This window comes from Oncorhynchus mykiss, chromosome 5 (genome assembly GCF_057628025.1).
Source record: "Oncorhynchus mykiss isolate SJ-2025 chromosome 5, ASM5762802v1, whole genome shotgun sequence".
Lineage (NCBI taxonomy): Eukaryota > Metazoa > Chordata > Actinopteri > Salmoniformes > Salmonidae > Oncorhynchus > Oncorhynchus mykiss.
Genome location: NC_143026.1, coordinates 11809688 through 11825666, shown reverse-complemented (window position 1 = coordinate 11825666; position 15979 = coordinate 11809688). Strand labels below are relative to the sequence as shown.

General features: G+C 42.1%; 2 protein-coding genes and 1 pseudogene across 2 annotated transcripts in view; 1 reads left to right on the top strand and 2 right to left on the bottom strand.

Annotated features, from left to right (window-relative positions):
- Positions 1-577: 577 nt before the first annotated feature.
- LOC110523192 (serine/threonine-protein kinase PLK2) lies at positions 578-6104 on the bottom strand. The gene is made up of 12 exons (XM_021601667.3): positions 5845-6104; positions 5422-5529; positions 5214-5330; positions 4951-5080; positions 4453-4636; positions 3808-4006; positions 3411-3561; positions 2881-3120; positions 2549-2629; positions 2225-2384; positions 1762-2002; positions 578-1421 (listed from the first exon to the last, which is right to left on the bottom strand). Exons 1-12 carry the CDS (start codon positions 6022-6024, stop codon positions 1230-1232), a joined length of 1983 nt encoding a protein of 660 aa, XP_021457342.1. The 5' UTR covers positions 6025-6104; the 3' UTR covers positions 578-1229.
- A 3997-nt stretch (positions 6105-10101) lies between these two features.
- On the bottom strand, positions 10102-14923 carry LOC110524952 (ATP synthase subunit C lysine N-methyltransferase-like; annotated as a pseudogene).
- A 536-nt stretch (positions 14924-15459) lies between these two features.
- Positions 15460-15979, top strand: part of LOC110523189 (ras-related protein Rab-3C) — a 63967-nt gene continuing 63447 nt past the window's right edge. Inside the window, exon 1 of the mRNA XM_021601665.3 lies at positions 15460-15616. Coding sequence (XP_021457340.1) covers positions 15611-15616 — 6 coding nt within the window. The 5' untranslated portion in view covers positions 15460-15610. The remainder of the gene's footprint in view (positions 15617-15979) is intronic.

The window sequence follows — 15979 nt, the reverse complement described above, 5'->3', positions numbered from 1 at the left end:
GGATTGAGTATGCGTGCTAAGTGGAGAACGGCTGGTTGGAAATAGCTAAATAAATGCAAGTGTAGAACCACATACTGCAGAAAGCTTTATATAATGGTATATTGTGAGCAATAGCTGCTGTAGTTGAATGCATTGTACAGCTAGCTACTGTGTGTAGGCTATATGGAAAGAGTAAGATATATATATATCACTCAAGGTCCTGACAGAAAATATTAATCATAAGTTGATGTTTGACTAGTAGGCCTAACCCAGTCAAGTCAGAGGTACGTGATCATTTAATTGGTCTGGATATAGAGTAGTCAGAAAAACATACTATGTAAAAATAAACTATTTTTTTTAGATGACCTGTACACTATTGAAGTTTGCCATTTTCTGCTATTTTCTGTTGAGAGCCTGCACATCCAAATTGGGTTTAGACTAGCTTAATGAACACACACGCTTGAATATAATTAAATGGGACTACAAACAATAGATAATTCCCTTGGTTGGTAACCACAATATTTTATATGGACATACTCTACATTGTTAAAATCATAATAACAGAGGACTGGGGGAGAGTAAAGACAGAACTATGATCGCAACATCATTATGATTTAATGAAAATCATGACATTTAAAATAGCATCAGTCACAAAATATATACAAAGAGGGTTTGTTTATTAAATAAATACTGCACCATGTAATAAATTAATCTAGTCATATACACTATGTGAAATGGCATTGGTCCAGAAGGTCCTCTGGCCTTCTCTACCTTTGATGATGTCACAGTAGGGCACAGTTGTAACCACGCCATTGGCTTAGCAAAATACCACCTGGCTAGAAGCCAACTCCCCACCTAGTGTTGTGGAATGTTTTCACAGTAACACATTTCCTTCTCTGCCTTGCAGAGAGCTACTCAATTCATCCCCACCCTGTTGAAGCCTCGCCTTAACCAAAACACCTAACTCCGCAACCAAACAAAAAGATTGTCCTTTAAAAAAAAACAGCGTTTCAGTTCCTTTTTGCAATGTATCGTCTGGATCCAGCCCAGCATTGTCCCGCTCCACTTACCAGCCTTTTCTCTTGGCTTTCCTTGAAGGGATGCGTTCTTTGTACCTCCATTCCATCCATGCTGCCAGACTTCCACAACAGAGCCATGTCAATTAACAAGTTCTCCCATTAAACCAATTCCAGCTTCTTGACCTCTCACGCAAACACCAAAGCCCCCAAAATGGCTGCAGTCTTGGGTCTTCAGTTGCACCTCTGCAGCAGCATGTTGAGTGCGTACTCCATGCGACTGCACAGGTCAGCGCTGCAGCCGGCCATTAGGAGGGTGCTCAGGCGCAGGGTGGTGGAGATGCGCTCCTCGTTGATGTAGGTGAGCAGGTACTCATCACTCTGTCTGCACAGGAGGATCTTGGTGTGGTCATGGTAGAAGTTCACCTGCAAGGGAGGGGGAGGGAGGTTAGGAGGAGTACCAACTAAGCAAGGATTCTGTCACATGGGAGTGGGAATATGTAGATGGTCTGTGGTGAGGCGTGTGCCTAGCAGTCTAGTTAGAGGTGTGCGCGCTTGCACTTGTGAAAGCGAGGAGTTTGCGTGTGTGAAAGTGTGGCTGGATATGTTTCAATATATTCTCATTTGTTTTTCCATATCAGGGAGTTTCTGTCCCCCTCTTTCAAGAAGCACAGTCAAATGGGTTCATCTAAAATGTCTCCCTACTCATTTTAGAGAACAGTCATCTAGAAATAAGACCATAAGTGATATAGCTGTGCAGCTGTACCTGGAAGGTGCCGTCGTTGAAGAGCATCATGAGGGCCCGGTCTGACTTCAGCCACTGCAGCAGGTAGAGCCTGGGGGCCCTGGGGTCTGTCACATTGGGCAAGTCTCCACCATCCATAAGGTTCTCCTCCATGTAATGGGCAAAGTATTTCAAAATGGTGACCTGGCCTATGAATGGCTCTGGAGCCTCGCAGGTGGAGAAGACAGAACAATGGCCCAGCTCAGCATAGTAGTGAACGGTCCTGGAGAAAACACCATTTGGGAAAACAGTTAGTGAGGGATACCAATGGCATGATAGCACCTTATGTGAGAATGGAATGGGCTAAGTAATAGCAATGCCTAGGGATCGACCAGGCCAAACGTCTCCTTTTTTCTGCCTAATAGCTTTGGAACTGACCATCCTATTTTCCAATGCATTAGTAAGATCTGGAACCAAACTACACAGACAGGGTGGCACTACTCACCTCTTATCTGCCAGCAGACTCATGTGTGTGCCGTTGTTGAAGAGGACTCCCACGGTGTGGTCCGACAGCTGGTAGCCAAAGCCATACTTGTTGGAGTAGTCCACCCATTTGGTCACCCACTGGAAGCTGCTGCCCAGATTCTCTTTGGGAAGATCATCGGCTAGAGGGAGGGGGAAACATTAACTCAATACTATACCACAGAATGGAGAAAATCTTCATTTCTTGTATGGTTTCATTTTAAATTACATGTTTAGGTTACCACGGTGATATAAATAAAAATACATTTCTATCTTCATTCAGTTCATTGTTGTGTTTATTACATACCTTCCGGCATATTCTCCAGACACCCTTTCAACACCCGGGCCACGGTGTCTGCTACACTGCCCATGGTACTGTCCTCAAGACCTGCAGACCAATCAAAACATATCAAAGACCATTCTCTATGTTTCAATTTGGTTTCAAAAACATCCTACTGAACTAGGAATCTAGCCTATCTCAGTCTACTAAAAAGACTGCACATTGATTGTCTCAAAATGTAACTGGCACACTTTAAAATCCACTCATACTAAAAAAAAATACGAAAATAAATCTAACTGTGCACAATATAGGGAATAGTGTGCAATTTTACACAAAGCCAAGTCTAGCTCTGCACTTACATTCACTACTGCAGCTGCCCAGGGTGCCTCTGACAATCAAACGGATTGTGTCCCTCAGCTGCTGCTTGTTGGTGCCGTTGACCCCTTCCTTGACAGAGGCCGCTGGCCTGGCCACGGTGGGGGCCACAGGGGGCTTGCTGCTGTTCTCCGATGCCTGTCTGGAGAGAGGCTGGCTGATAGACGTCTTCCTCAGGTCATTCCGCAGCCTGGTGAGCTCCTCTTCCTCTTTGGCCATTCTATCTGTGTGCAGAACAAAAATGGCAGTTAGAAAATGGTGTCAAATTTAACTAAGATGGCCACTACGTAGGTATGATCAGTATTGTTTTTTTTTTTTTTTTGCATTTGTCAGGTTACTTTGATACATGTATGCGGATGTATTGGAGCAAGTAGACCAAGTTCCATTGCAATTTATTGAGAATGTGAAAGTTAAATCATCCTCCTTACTACTCAAATACCCTTTCAATACTTAACATTTCACTAGGATAATAAGCGCACACACAGACAGGGAGTACCTTTAAAGTACTACTTACTCAAAGTCCCCAAGTACTTGGCTTTGTCCTTCTTGCCCCCTCCGAACAGGGCGGCTGCAGCCTTCTTGAAGAAGCTCTTGGCAGGGCTGGTATGGTGGAGGTCTGGGGCCGTGTGGCAGCAGCTGGCCGACAGCTTGTCTGGAGTGAACCCCTGGGAGACACACAGAAAGGGAATGGAAGTTAGCCTGATGTCGAGGTAGCCCAGGGACCAAGTATGGATTGATCTCTACCTAAATATGGGTAGAAAGGAGGTGTGCTTCTGGGGATAAGTGTTGAGTATGCATGGTCAGCCTCCCACAGAGACCGACAGCCTCCCACAGAGACCGACAGCCTCCCACAGAGACCGACAGCCTCCCACAGAGACCGACAGCCTCCCCCTTCCAAACATGAAACACACCTGGGTGAAGAAGTCGTGTCTGAGGATGTCCTCCAGGTGTGGTCTGTCTGCAGGGCTCTTGGCCAGCATCCTGCTGATCAGCTGTTTGGCCTGGGCCGTCAGGGAGGAGGGCAGCGTGTAGCGTGCCTCGCGGATACATCGGTACGTCTCCTTCAGGTTGGTGGTCTCAAACGGGGGTCTGCCAAGGAGCATGGTGTACCTGCAGATGCAAGGGATGGACAGAGAGTCAGTAACCCCACTAATGACAGACAGTGATTGGATCAGACCTATACTCTATCCTCCGTTTTACAGTCAAGGGAATAGCCTTGTGTTCACACAATCACAACCAATAAATTGTAGCTGCCTGCACTCACTCAAGATGGTCCAAAGAAACATGAGTTGAATAGCTAAACTCAAACTTCAACAGCTGAATCCTAACATGAGAAGCATGTGCATAACCTAAACCTATAGTACAATTCTGAAATCTGACTGACACAAATGCCCGGATTAACCCAAGTAGCCTCCAACATATCTAGTTAAATAAAGGTAAAATACACTAACATCTCAGGTTAGGACTTAAACACTTAAATTCAGACATGAATCTGAATGAAGAAAGAGGCTCTATTGAGGTGAATGTGAACATGGATGTATCCAAACCAAACATACATGACGCATCCCAGGGCCCAGATGTCCGACTCGCAGCCGTGGCCCTGCTTGTTGAGCACCTCAGGGGACAGGTAGTTGGGCGTGCCGCATATCGTCCTCCTTCGGTTCTCAACGGGCTCCAGCTTGGCAGCGAGGCCAAAGTCCCCTACCTTCAGGTCCATAGACTCGTTGATGAAGAAATTGCCTACGGGGGGGGGGGTGGGTTAGTGACTTTGGTCATAACCTCAGAGGGGGAAATATATAAGAGGCAGTCTGTCTAATGGACTTGGCTACGCACATCTTATAAAAAGAGCAACATTCAGCAAGGTAGAAGGATTATTCATTTAAAGCTGTGTTAAGTCAGAAGTCAATGAGTACAAATGTTCTATCAATGACCTGAAGGATGTGCCATTGTCCTAAAACACTACAGAAATGGTGAGCATCCATTTGTTTGCTTAATGGTGAAACAAATATTTCACCCAATGATCCAACAGAGACTGGTGTGAGTAGCCAACCTACCCAGTTTCAGGTCCCTGTGCAGGATCTCCTGTTCGTGGAGGTACCTCAACCCGGAGACGATCTGTCGGAGGTAGTACCTCACCTCAGGCTCTGTCAGTACTTTCCGAGCCTTCAGGATGTGGGCCAGTGACTGCAAGGTAAACAAAGGAAGTGGTTAAAAAGATGTCACCTCTGTTGAAACCAAAGAAGTAGGCAGCAAAGTCAACAGGGTCTTATTAATTAAGGCACAACATTTTGCAAGGTTAAGGGAGGGTTTAACTCACTCGTCGACTGCAGTATTCCAAGAGAATGTAGATGTTGTCTTTGTCCTCAAAGTGGTGGTAGAAGTGCACAATGTGCTTATGGTGGAGAATTCTGTGCAGCTCAATCTCTCTGTCAATCTGTTGAGGAATTCAAATTGCCCATGGTCAAATTACATGCACACACGACATGCGCCACAATCAATAAAATAAAATAAAGCATTGCGCATACCTTTTCCCTTTGGTGCGGTTTGGAGACCCGCGTGTGTGGAATGATCTTTGCAGCATACACTTTGCCTGATGCCAAATCTGTGAATTCATAACATTTGGCAAATCCTCCCTATGGACAGAGAAGTGTCAGATCGGTAAATCAACAAAGATGTACTGAAAATGGACCATCGGATCAATGTAGCCTGACGCTCAATATCTCACAGCCATTGGTGTAATTGCATGGACCCACATCGAAACAGTTTCTACACCAATAATGTGATAAATCACAATATTATCAATAAAAATGGCTTGCAATAGGCTACTGCAAATGATAACATGAACAATGTACAACAACTTTTTTTCCCTGGACAATATTGGAATTGTATATTTTTTTTAAAGACTCAGCCAGGTAGAATTCCTAACCAATCGGTTGAAATTAATTTACCTTGCCCAGAACTTTTCCTCGGCAATAGCATTTCCCCTTCGTTGGATCCGTAATAATCCGTGACAACTCTTGTGTGGCTTGAATTTGCTCCTCTGACTTCTTCCTCTTGATCTCGGAGGGCTTGTTCACCGAGTGTTCACACATGGTGGGTTGGTGAGCGATACTCCTGAGTATATCCATGTCTACTCTATAGTGAGAGAGACTTGCTGTATTTGATGTGGAACGCTGAACAGTCGCTCCGAGCTTTATAAAGGAGTGTCCGCCCCTAACAACCGACGTCACACAGTATGGCTCTCCGCCGAGGGGGTGAAAGTGTGATATGACTTCAAACCATGTTCAACAAATCGGTGTTGAAGAACGCACGCAACAACACCTCTGCCTAGCAAACTCGTAGGTATAATATCCATACTGTGAGACAAGCTGCTCCATATGAAAATACACATATGCGCTTTCCTTACTTATTTACAACAAAAAATAAACAAATCATAGCGTTCCTAATATAATGTTCGTTAAATATGTAAAATGTATATATATAAAATATAATATATATATATATATATATATATCAGAAAATCTCGGGTACAATCCCATCTCTAGTTATCAAACTGAAACGTTTCTCAATTCAATTCAAGGGGCTTTATTGGCATGGGAAACATGTGTTAACATTGCCAAAGCAAGTGAGGTAGATAATATATACAAAAGTGAAATAAACAATAAAACAAATATCACCACCTTCAGATGATGATAAATGATGGTGCCAAATAAGAGACCGAGATGTTGGGCTACTATAGTCCCTTATAAATAAAACACTTACACGGATTATTAAAAAAACACCACCTTTTCGTTAGCATATGTGTATTGAATAGGAACCCTTCTGATAGTTGAGGGGTGAGGACGCCACCCAGTGGAACTCAACGGGTCTTCCATACATATTGTGTAATGCCTCGTTATGATGATGATCAGTGTGAAAAGAGGAGAGATAGAGGCCTAGACAATATGTATTTTTTTTAAAATTATTGCTCAGCCAAATTACAATATGACAATCAGTTGTATATAAAGTTTACATAATTTCACACAAATCAAATATTCTACTGTTTCATCACAAAACATGAATAAATACCATGTTTTTCTATTATTTAATATAATAATATATCTTATGTCTTTCTACTACAACCCACCCCCCACCTGCATTGGCCAGTGTGTGAAGATAAATACACTGTATAATAGCTAGTGGCATGACACCATGTGACAAACCTATATGCAGGAGGTGTGTGACAGTTTCACACTTTTTTTCTCTTCATACCAAATCCAGAGGTGGTTGGTTGAAAGGGAAGTAGCTATATAAGACAATTAGAAACTCCAGTCGTCTTGCTTTACTGTCGAAGTAATCTACTGCAAGGTAAGACGCATTTAACTGTTCTATAATCTTGTTACTATTGTAGTAGTACTATACTATCACTGTATTGTTACAGTGGGTTAACATGATCAACTTTTCTACGGTAGCTTTTACGTTTGTGCGTTGAAATCAATATATTTAAGACCTGATCATTGGAAGGGAGTGGCAGGTAACCTAGTGGTTAAAAGCTTTGGGCCAGTAACTGAAAGGTTGCTGGTTCAAATCCCTGAGCTGTCTAGATGAAAAACATGTCGATGTGCCCACCCTAATTGCTCTTGTAAGTCGCTCTGGATAAGAGTGATTGGTCAAATGTAGATGTATCCTTATCTAAGTCCTGATAACCTGAAAATATAAATATATGACATTTAGCAGACACTTTTATCCAAAGCAAATAACAGTCATGTGTGCATACATTATTTTCATGTATGGGTGGCCCCAGGAATCAAACCCACAACCCTGGCGGTGCCAGCGCCATGCTCTACCAACTGAGCCATATAGGACCACCCCAATTTAAATCCTGATTACTAGAAACATACATATTTTATATCCTGATAACTAGAAACATCCCTAGTTATATTCTGATAACTAGAAACATCCCTATTTATATCCTGATAACTAGAAACATCACTATTTATATCCTGATAACTAGAAACATCCCTATTTATATTCTGATAACTAGAAACATCACTATTTATATCCCGATAACTAGAAACATCCCTATTTATATCCCGATAACTAGAAACATCACTATTTATATCCCGATAACTAGAAACATCCCTATTTATATCCTGATAACTAGAAACATCCCTATTTGTGTGATGATAACTAGAAACATCCCTATTTATGTGATGATAACTAGAAACATCCCTATTTTATGTCCTGATGCTAATTTGCATTCATTAGGCGCTGTAATGTAACAGTGAACAATGAAAGAAAGGATAGTAAGTAGTATGTTTTTGTGAAGGTCGGTATAAAAGTTCTGGTAATCCATTACCCCTAAACATGCTCGTTTTATTTGGTAAGTAGATCCAATTATTGATGTATTGCATATTGCACTGACACAGAAAATACTTATTCCATCAGTGGACGTGCATCGGACGTGATGACTATTTCTGACCGTCTAGACTTTAGTCAGTTACCTGGCTGATTTCAACATGGATTTGAAGTACGACTCCTTGTGATAAAAGTAGTATGAGTCTAACATAAACTGTTCTTAAAGGAGGAACAGAAAAGGTTGAGAACCAGTACTTTAGGCTACCTGAATACATACCACTACTTTAGGCTACCTGAATACATACCACTACTTTAGGCTACCTGAATACATACCACTACTTTAGGCTACCTGAATACATACCACTACTTTAGGCTACCTGAATACATACCACTACTTTAGGCTACCTGAATACATTCCATCTAGAAGTTTCAATTCACCTGTATTCTATTTCCATCTCTCTACATTTCTGCTTCTACCTTCCTCTGCAGCTCCCTATCCTGATCCTCCTGTACCAACCATGTCGAACTGCACCTCCACAACCCCCTGTGGGGACAACTGCTGCCCACACACCAGCAGGGGTCAAATCCTGGGTCCGGTCACGTTTGTTCTCATCGTGCTTGGTGTGTGTGGAGGCCTAGCTTATTGGTGGCGTCGCCAGACCAGGCAGGACCAGCTCACCTCCCAAATTTCGGCCAAGCTAACACAGATCAACAAACCTCAATCGAAATCCTCTAGTGTCTCTGAGAACAGTGAACCATGTCCTGTGATGGAAAGACCCCCACTCCCATTCCCCACGGATGACGTGTCAATGTCTATGGCGGCTGGCTACCCAATGGGAAGCCACAGTAGTAGAGCTGGGTGCTATGAGAGTGACTATGAAAATGTGCGACTGGCAAGACCAGAGGAGCCAAAGGCAGCTGCTGGCAACTGTTCAGCAAGCGTGGGTAGTGAGGGGGACTGTATGATGTGTGATGCTCCAGAAGAAGAGGGTAGTGAGGGGGACTACATGATGTATAATGCCCCAGAACAAGAGGGTAGTGAGGGGAACTGTATTATGTGTGATGCTCCAGAAGAAGAGGGTAGCGAGGGGGACTATATGATGTATAATGCCCCAGAAGAAGAGGGTAGTGAGGGGGACTACATGATGTATAATGCCCCAGAACAAGAGGGTAGTGAGGGGAACTGTATTATGAGTGATGCCCCAGAAGAAGAGAAGGAGGACGGCATTTATGCCAACTACCAAAGGGACATCAAAAATGGTGATGCATCTGCTGCAGCTGAACCTAGTGGCTTAGCTGTGCATAGAGCCTAATAATTATCAGCAGGATAAACTCTGACCACAACCACAGTCTTCCATAGAACACTTTTCTCAGGGCCATTTCTCTCGTTTGTGGCTTCAAATTGACTTGAGACATTTGAAAAGCAACAATAATAATAATAATAATAATAATAAGGTCACACAAGAGAACTGATTAAAAAAAAATGACTTCAAGCATGCAATCCTTTAGTCTGGCTGCATATCCAACAAAGTAAATGTGCATCAAAGTTATAGTAAACACTGTAAACAAGCATATGTATTTTATTCCCTTCTATTTTACATTCTGCTAACTCCCTTTCTATTCTGTGACTAAGATGTAATAAGGTACTATTGAAGCTTTAGAGGGGCAGCAATAGCCAGCATGGTCTTTTGTAATTCAACTTGCACATTGTACAAAACATTATGTGGGGCCAATGAAATGACATGGAACATTTGTTAAGAAGTTTTCTTGCAAACCATTGGTTACCATGCAGAGGGGCAATGAGCATATTGCCATTTGCTCTAAGGAAAAGTATTTATGTAACCGAATGAAATGTATATGACTGTAACCTATTGAGACGCCGAAGGATAGGGCTTACGGACAGTGCTGACATCATAGGCCCACACCTGGTCTAACCCCGACCCCTTGGAGCAGGTGTGTGGCCAATGAGGGAAGGGGAAGCGACACACCACCACCATGGCATCCTCAGAAAGCTCCTTCAGCAGCTTCTCCTCTAGAACTTCCATCTGTCAGACAGAAATGGCACAGATATGAAGAAAGGGAATTAGATACTGTGCCTACGTGTGTTGAGAGGTAATACCGGCCCAAAAGTAAGACCTTACTTCAGTGAACAGGGTTGAACAGGTTTGAGTCTTGTGGTCCACCAGGCTTTAAAAAAAAGTGAAACTTACCACTGCGGGGGCCAGAAATACAGTCACGCTGTTGTATCGTGATAGATCCGTCTGCAAAAGACAAGAAAAGAACATAGCATAGAAGCAAATGAAGCAGCGCTTCTCGAACAACAGCAGTGGAACTTTTTATTTACAGCTCTGACGATATTGGTCATGATTACTGGTAGAGAATCTCTTAATCATTTCCTATATTGTGCGTCATTATTGTGACTGTAAAAGAGGTCATGGTAAAATGAAAATGTTTTGCATACTGTTCCAGTGACTTACTGCACATACTGGAAATTAAAATAAATCAGAAGCGTGTTCTCAGTCTGTAACGGTTGTCTTCGGTGGAAGGAGAGGAGGACCAAAGTGCAGCGTGGTATGAGTTCATGATCATATTTATTTAAACTCAGAACACCAAACAAAATAACAAAGAGAATGAAACAAAACCCGAAACAGTTCTGTAAGGTGAGGAAAAACACTAAACAGAAAATAATCACCCACAAAACACAGGTGGGAAAAGGCTGCCTAAGTATGATTCTCAATCAGAGACAACGAACGACACCTGCCTCTGATTGAGAACCATACCAGGCCAAACACAACATAGAAAAAAAGAACAGACTGTCCACCCCAACTCACGCCCTGACCATACTAAAACAAAGACATAACAAAGGAACTAAGGTCAGAACGTGACACAGTCGACACAGATATTTCTGTAATTTATATCAGTTTTTTTGGACAGGTAGCCTTCATGGTCCCTGACCAATAAACTTAATAAAATAAATCAATAAACATGGAATTCATACTGTACCTTCCAGAAATCCTTGCTGACAAAATTGGCCTTAGTATATGTTATTCCCCTCCACCAGGCTCTACGTCGTGGGTAGGTCTGCAGCATTGAGTTGATCTCAAACCCAGTGCATTGGAACCCAACTAGCGGTTGTTGGGCAGACTTGTCTCATTCATGCAGTGAGTATAAAATGACATTCACATCACAATTAGTCATGTGGTGACAGATAATAGTTATATTGTTCTTTCATGTCAATGCTCAAAATACTATTGGACATAACTGAGTGAATGTACCTGTCCTTTGGCCTAAGTGTATGAATAGACTTTGTTTCTTTCATATTTTCCCATCTTGAAGACAACAGGTATGGATACAGGTTTGAGTGTGAGAGATCTCCCTTGTACAGTATGTTTGTAGTTGTATGAGCTAGTCAATATCTGTCTGAGCATCTGGTTAAAAATATCACTGGACTAAGGCCTGGTTGGTCCATCAGTTAGTGTCGCCGTCTACAGCATACAGCATGAATCCAACCCACTGCCTTTGTGAGGGCACTCTCTGTCCATCTTCCATACCATCTCTCCTCTGTCCAATAAAACACAACAAATTGTATTTCAAAAAAGTATAATATGACTAACAATACCTTGAGCTTAAAGGGCACTTTCAAGCCTGGCATCACAAACACGACCCACAGCCCCAGTCAAGATGGCCGACATCCACAAGGTAACAGAGCTGTTGTTTTGGTAGCTGTAGAGGAGTCTTGTGTTGTCCTCCATGGTGACATCCCACTGCTGTGACCATGCAGAGAGGCCATATAAGAGTGTACAGTGTTTGATAATAAGTAGGGTCTGGAGTTTTACCTGGTTAGCTACAATGAACCTAGGTATTATTTCAGCAGTGTTGGGGAAGCGACTCTGAAATCATAGTTTACCAAACTACCAGTTACTGCACATTGGAAAAAGATAAGCTACACTAAAGCTACCCTTAAAATATTATTTTTTAAACTTAATTAAAGTATTTCACCACATCCAAGATACTTTGTGAAACATCATATCTAAATCTGAAATGTTATAGATGAAAAATTGCAAGAACAGTTCACTTTGGGGTCAGATGTTAACAGAATGTGTAATTTAGCCTATTAAACACCCCCCCCCCCCCCCCCAAAAAAAAAAAAAAAAAAAATTAAAGTGAGAATTAAGAAGGTCTGATACCAAAAATGTATTTATTTTATTTAAAAAGTAGTGTAGGTTCAGTAGTTAGCTTCACCGCAAACAAAGTAAATAACTGAAGACCAAGATTTGAATTTAGCTCAACGACCACCAAGCTACTGCAAACATGTTGCATTACTATTTGAACTACATGCAGTTCACTACTCCCAAACGCTGTATTTCAGTACTTACTAAAGTTTAGAATTGAGACCATGAACCCAAACTATATCACTCTTATATTCTCACTATAATTATATGACTATCTGCCGTGTCATTTCTACATACAGGATTCATACTACACTGAACAAAAATATAAACGCAACGTGTGTTGCGTTTATGGTCCCATGTTTCATGATCTGATATAAAAGACCCCAGAAACGTTCCATACGCACAAGAATCTTGTTTTTCTCAATTGTTTTCCACAAATTTGTTTACACCTCTGTTTGTGAGCATTTCTCCTTTGGTATCGACAGGCATTAGCTACGGACAACGAACACAATCGCATTTCATTAATGGCAATTTGAATGCACAGAGATAACGTAACGAGATCCTGAGGCCCATTGTTGTGCTATTCATCCACCGCCATCACCTCATGTTTCGGAATGATAATGCACAGCCCCATGATGTCGCAAGGATCTGTACATAATTCATGGAAGCTGAAAATGTCCCAGTTCTTCCATGGCCTGCATACTCACCAGACACTTCACCCATTGAACATTTTTTGGGAAGCTCTGGGTCAACGTGTAGGACAGAATGTTCCAGGTCCGCCAATTGAAAAGGACTGGGACAACATTCCACAGGCCATCAACAGCGTGATCAACTCTATGCGAAGGAGATGTCGCACTGCATGAAGCAAATGGTTGCTAGATACTGACATTTTTCAAAGGTATCTGTGACCAACAGATGCATTTCTGTATTCCCAGTCATGTGAAATCCAGAGTTTAGGGACAAATTCATTTATTTCAGTTGACTAATTTCCCTGTAAACTATAACTCAGTAATTATTTGAAATTGTTGCATGTTGGGTTATATTTTTGTTCACTATAGAATGAGACTCATTCAGTTAGTGAAATCCACGGGGCAATGAAAGAGGACGATAAATTGCTAAATAGGCTCCCTCGTTAGTGGAATATCAGCTCTAGTCTGCACATTTGACTTTCTTTTCCTTTTGCCATGAACACTAGAGGTCGCCACAGTAACATTCTAAATTAACATTCTAAAGCGTCATCGTCCAAAAACTGGTACTGTACTAGTGCTGCTGTGCCATTCACCTAGTGTCCAAGATCTAGCAGTTTAACCTAATATAGATAACAGGGAAATGTAATTACATTACTGGCGACAACGTGATCACTGCTCACAAATTCAGTCATGTTCCACGTATATTACCATTTAAAACTCCTATTTTCATTATTAACCAGCGACATTATAGCAATGATCTAGTCATTTTTGTTAAACTTCCAGACAGAGCACAGCATATAACCCACTTGGCAAGCGTCAAATCCAGATTGACAGGTTCTGCACCAATCAAATTCTACTTTCCTCTTCCTCTATGATATAATTGTGGTCAGCAAACAAATGTTTAAGGTGCTGGAGTGTGTGGTCAATCATGGTTTACAACATTAGCTCCACACTTCTAAATCCTCCTACCTAACTCAGTACACCTGGAAAATAAAAAAGAGCCCTAGCAACTTCTAAAAGACCATCCCCAAATTCCCTTCCAACCCCCGTCCCTGTCCCTGTCCCCGTCCCCGTCCAACCTCAATAATCCTACACTTCAATCTTTCCCTCTCTTGAACATACTTACAACAATATAACAACACATGCAAAATCAAAATCACAGTTTCATCAACGATACACTCAAGACACAAACCATTCACATTCTTGCCAATCAGATGTAATGACGGGTTCAATGTACAATGTCCTGGACGCAATCGAGCAAACACCACCTCTTCCTTCCTAATCTGAATTTTGAATCTTGGTCCACCTACCTTTCTTTGAAGGGCATATAAATGCCTGCCCTTTGGCTCAGAGTCTGATATCTTCTGCCACACATCTATCAAATGGCTTTGATCTTACATTTGGCCTCACCTCTACCCAGTGGAGCATGAACATAAATTATATCTCATTTTAAAGCCCTTTTGGCAGTCTGGTCAACAATTTCATTCCCTTCCACACCGAATGGGCTGGGACCCAGCATAATCTCATTACTACACCCAGTCTCTCGATTCTCCACAATAACCTTAATGCCTCCAATAGTAGGTCACTCATATTAGATTTACCAGATGATAAACTATTCAACACAGACAGGGAATCTGAGCATACTATAATACTGACAGGTTGTACGTCCTCCACCCACTGGAGGGCAACTACTATCGCCAACAGTTCAACTGAGTATACTGACAGTTCATCTGTTAGTCTTCTACATATCTCCACTTCTACATATCTCCACAATTCAGGAATGTTAGCACCTGCTCCTGTGCGCCCACTATCTGGGTCCTTGGATCCATCTGTGAAAAGCAGTAAAAATGCATAAAAACTTCTACCAATGTAATTGTCAAACAGTTTCCATATATCACTGATTTATAACCAATCTTTTATTTTCTCTACCAAGGTTAGATCATCAACAGGATTCGGTAGTAATCCCAGAGGAACATCCCCTATCACCATAGAAGGGCCAACCTCCAAAACCAATCAGATTACGATGTGAGCCTTTCTTTTACGCCTGCTATATTAGGTTAAACTGTTTGGGTGAGCCTAGTTAACCCAATCAAAGTATATTTCGTCATTGATGACTGGTAAAAGACTACATTCCCCGTCAGCTCAACATGCTATGTGATTGTGAACGGTTCTCGCTATCCCGTATCGTTGGAACATCCCTAACCAATTGAAGATGACCTGGTGAAATGGTTAAGGTAAGGTATTTGGTTATGGTTAGGCTACGGGTAGGGATTAGGGTTACGGTTTAGGGTTTAGGATCGGGAAGTCCAAGGATCCCAGATAGAACTAACCGACTGTGAACGCGCGCAGTCGCGTGTCATTGCGCGCTCTCGTCTGGCTTGAAAAAAGGGGACAGCTCCGTTGCTTAAATCCAGAGGGAGGCACAGGCGGAGCATCTCTGGGTATCACTCGCTGAATTGAACACAACACATTTGGAAATCTGTTTGTCATTTAGTGGCACGCTCCAGGACGCACCTATGCAGGTAGTTGTATGTTTTTTGGCCCTTTATTTCTCATGACATATTTGTAGTCATACATGCCTGTGAATTATTTGTAAAAACTGTATGGCAATTATGGTAATCAAGCGCATCTGGCCACACTGTTACTAAAATTGTGCCCTGAAAATGAGAGAGCTACGCATGAAATCGTGTCTGTATACTGGCAGAGTGACAATATGTTTTTAAGCAAAATCGAACTGATGGTGAAGAACATACGGTGTCAATATGGGGGTGGGGGTGCTTTTCTACCCTGTAGTTGTAGGAAAAAACGTTAGCCTATTTTACATTACTATGGGTTGAATGAATAGCCAGCGATGAACTGTAACGTTAGTTGTTCGCTTGAATTCA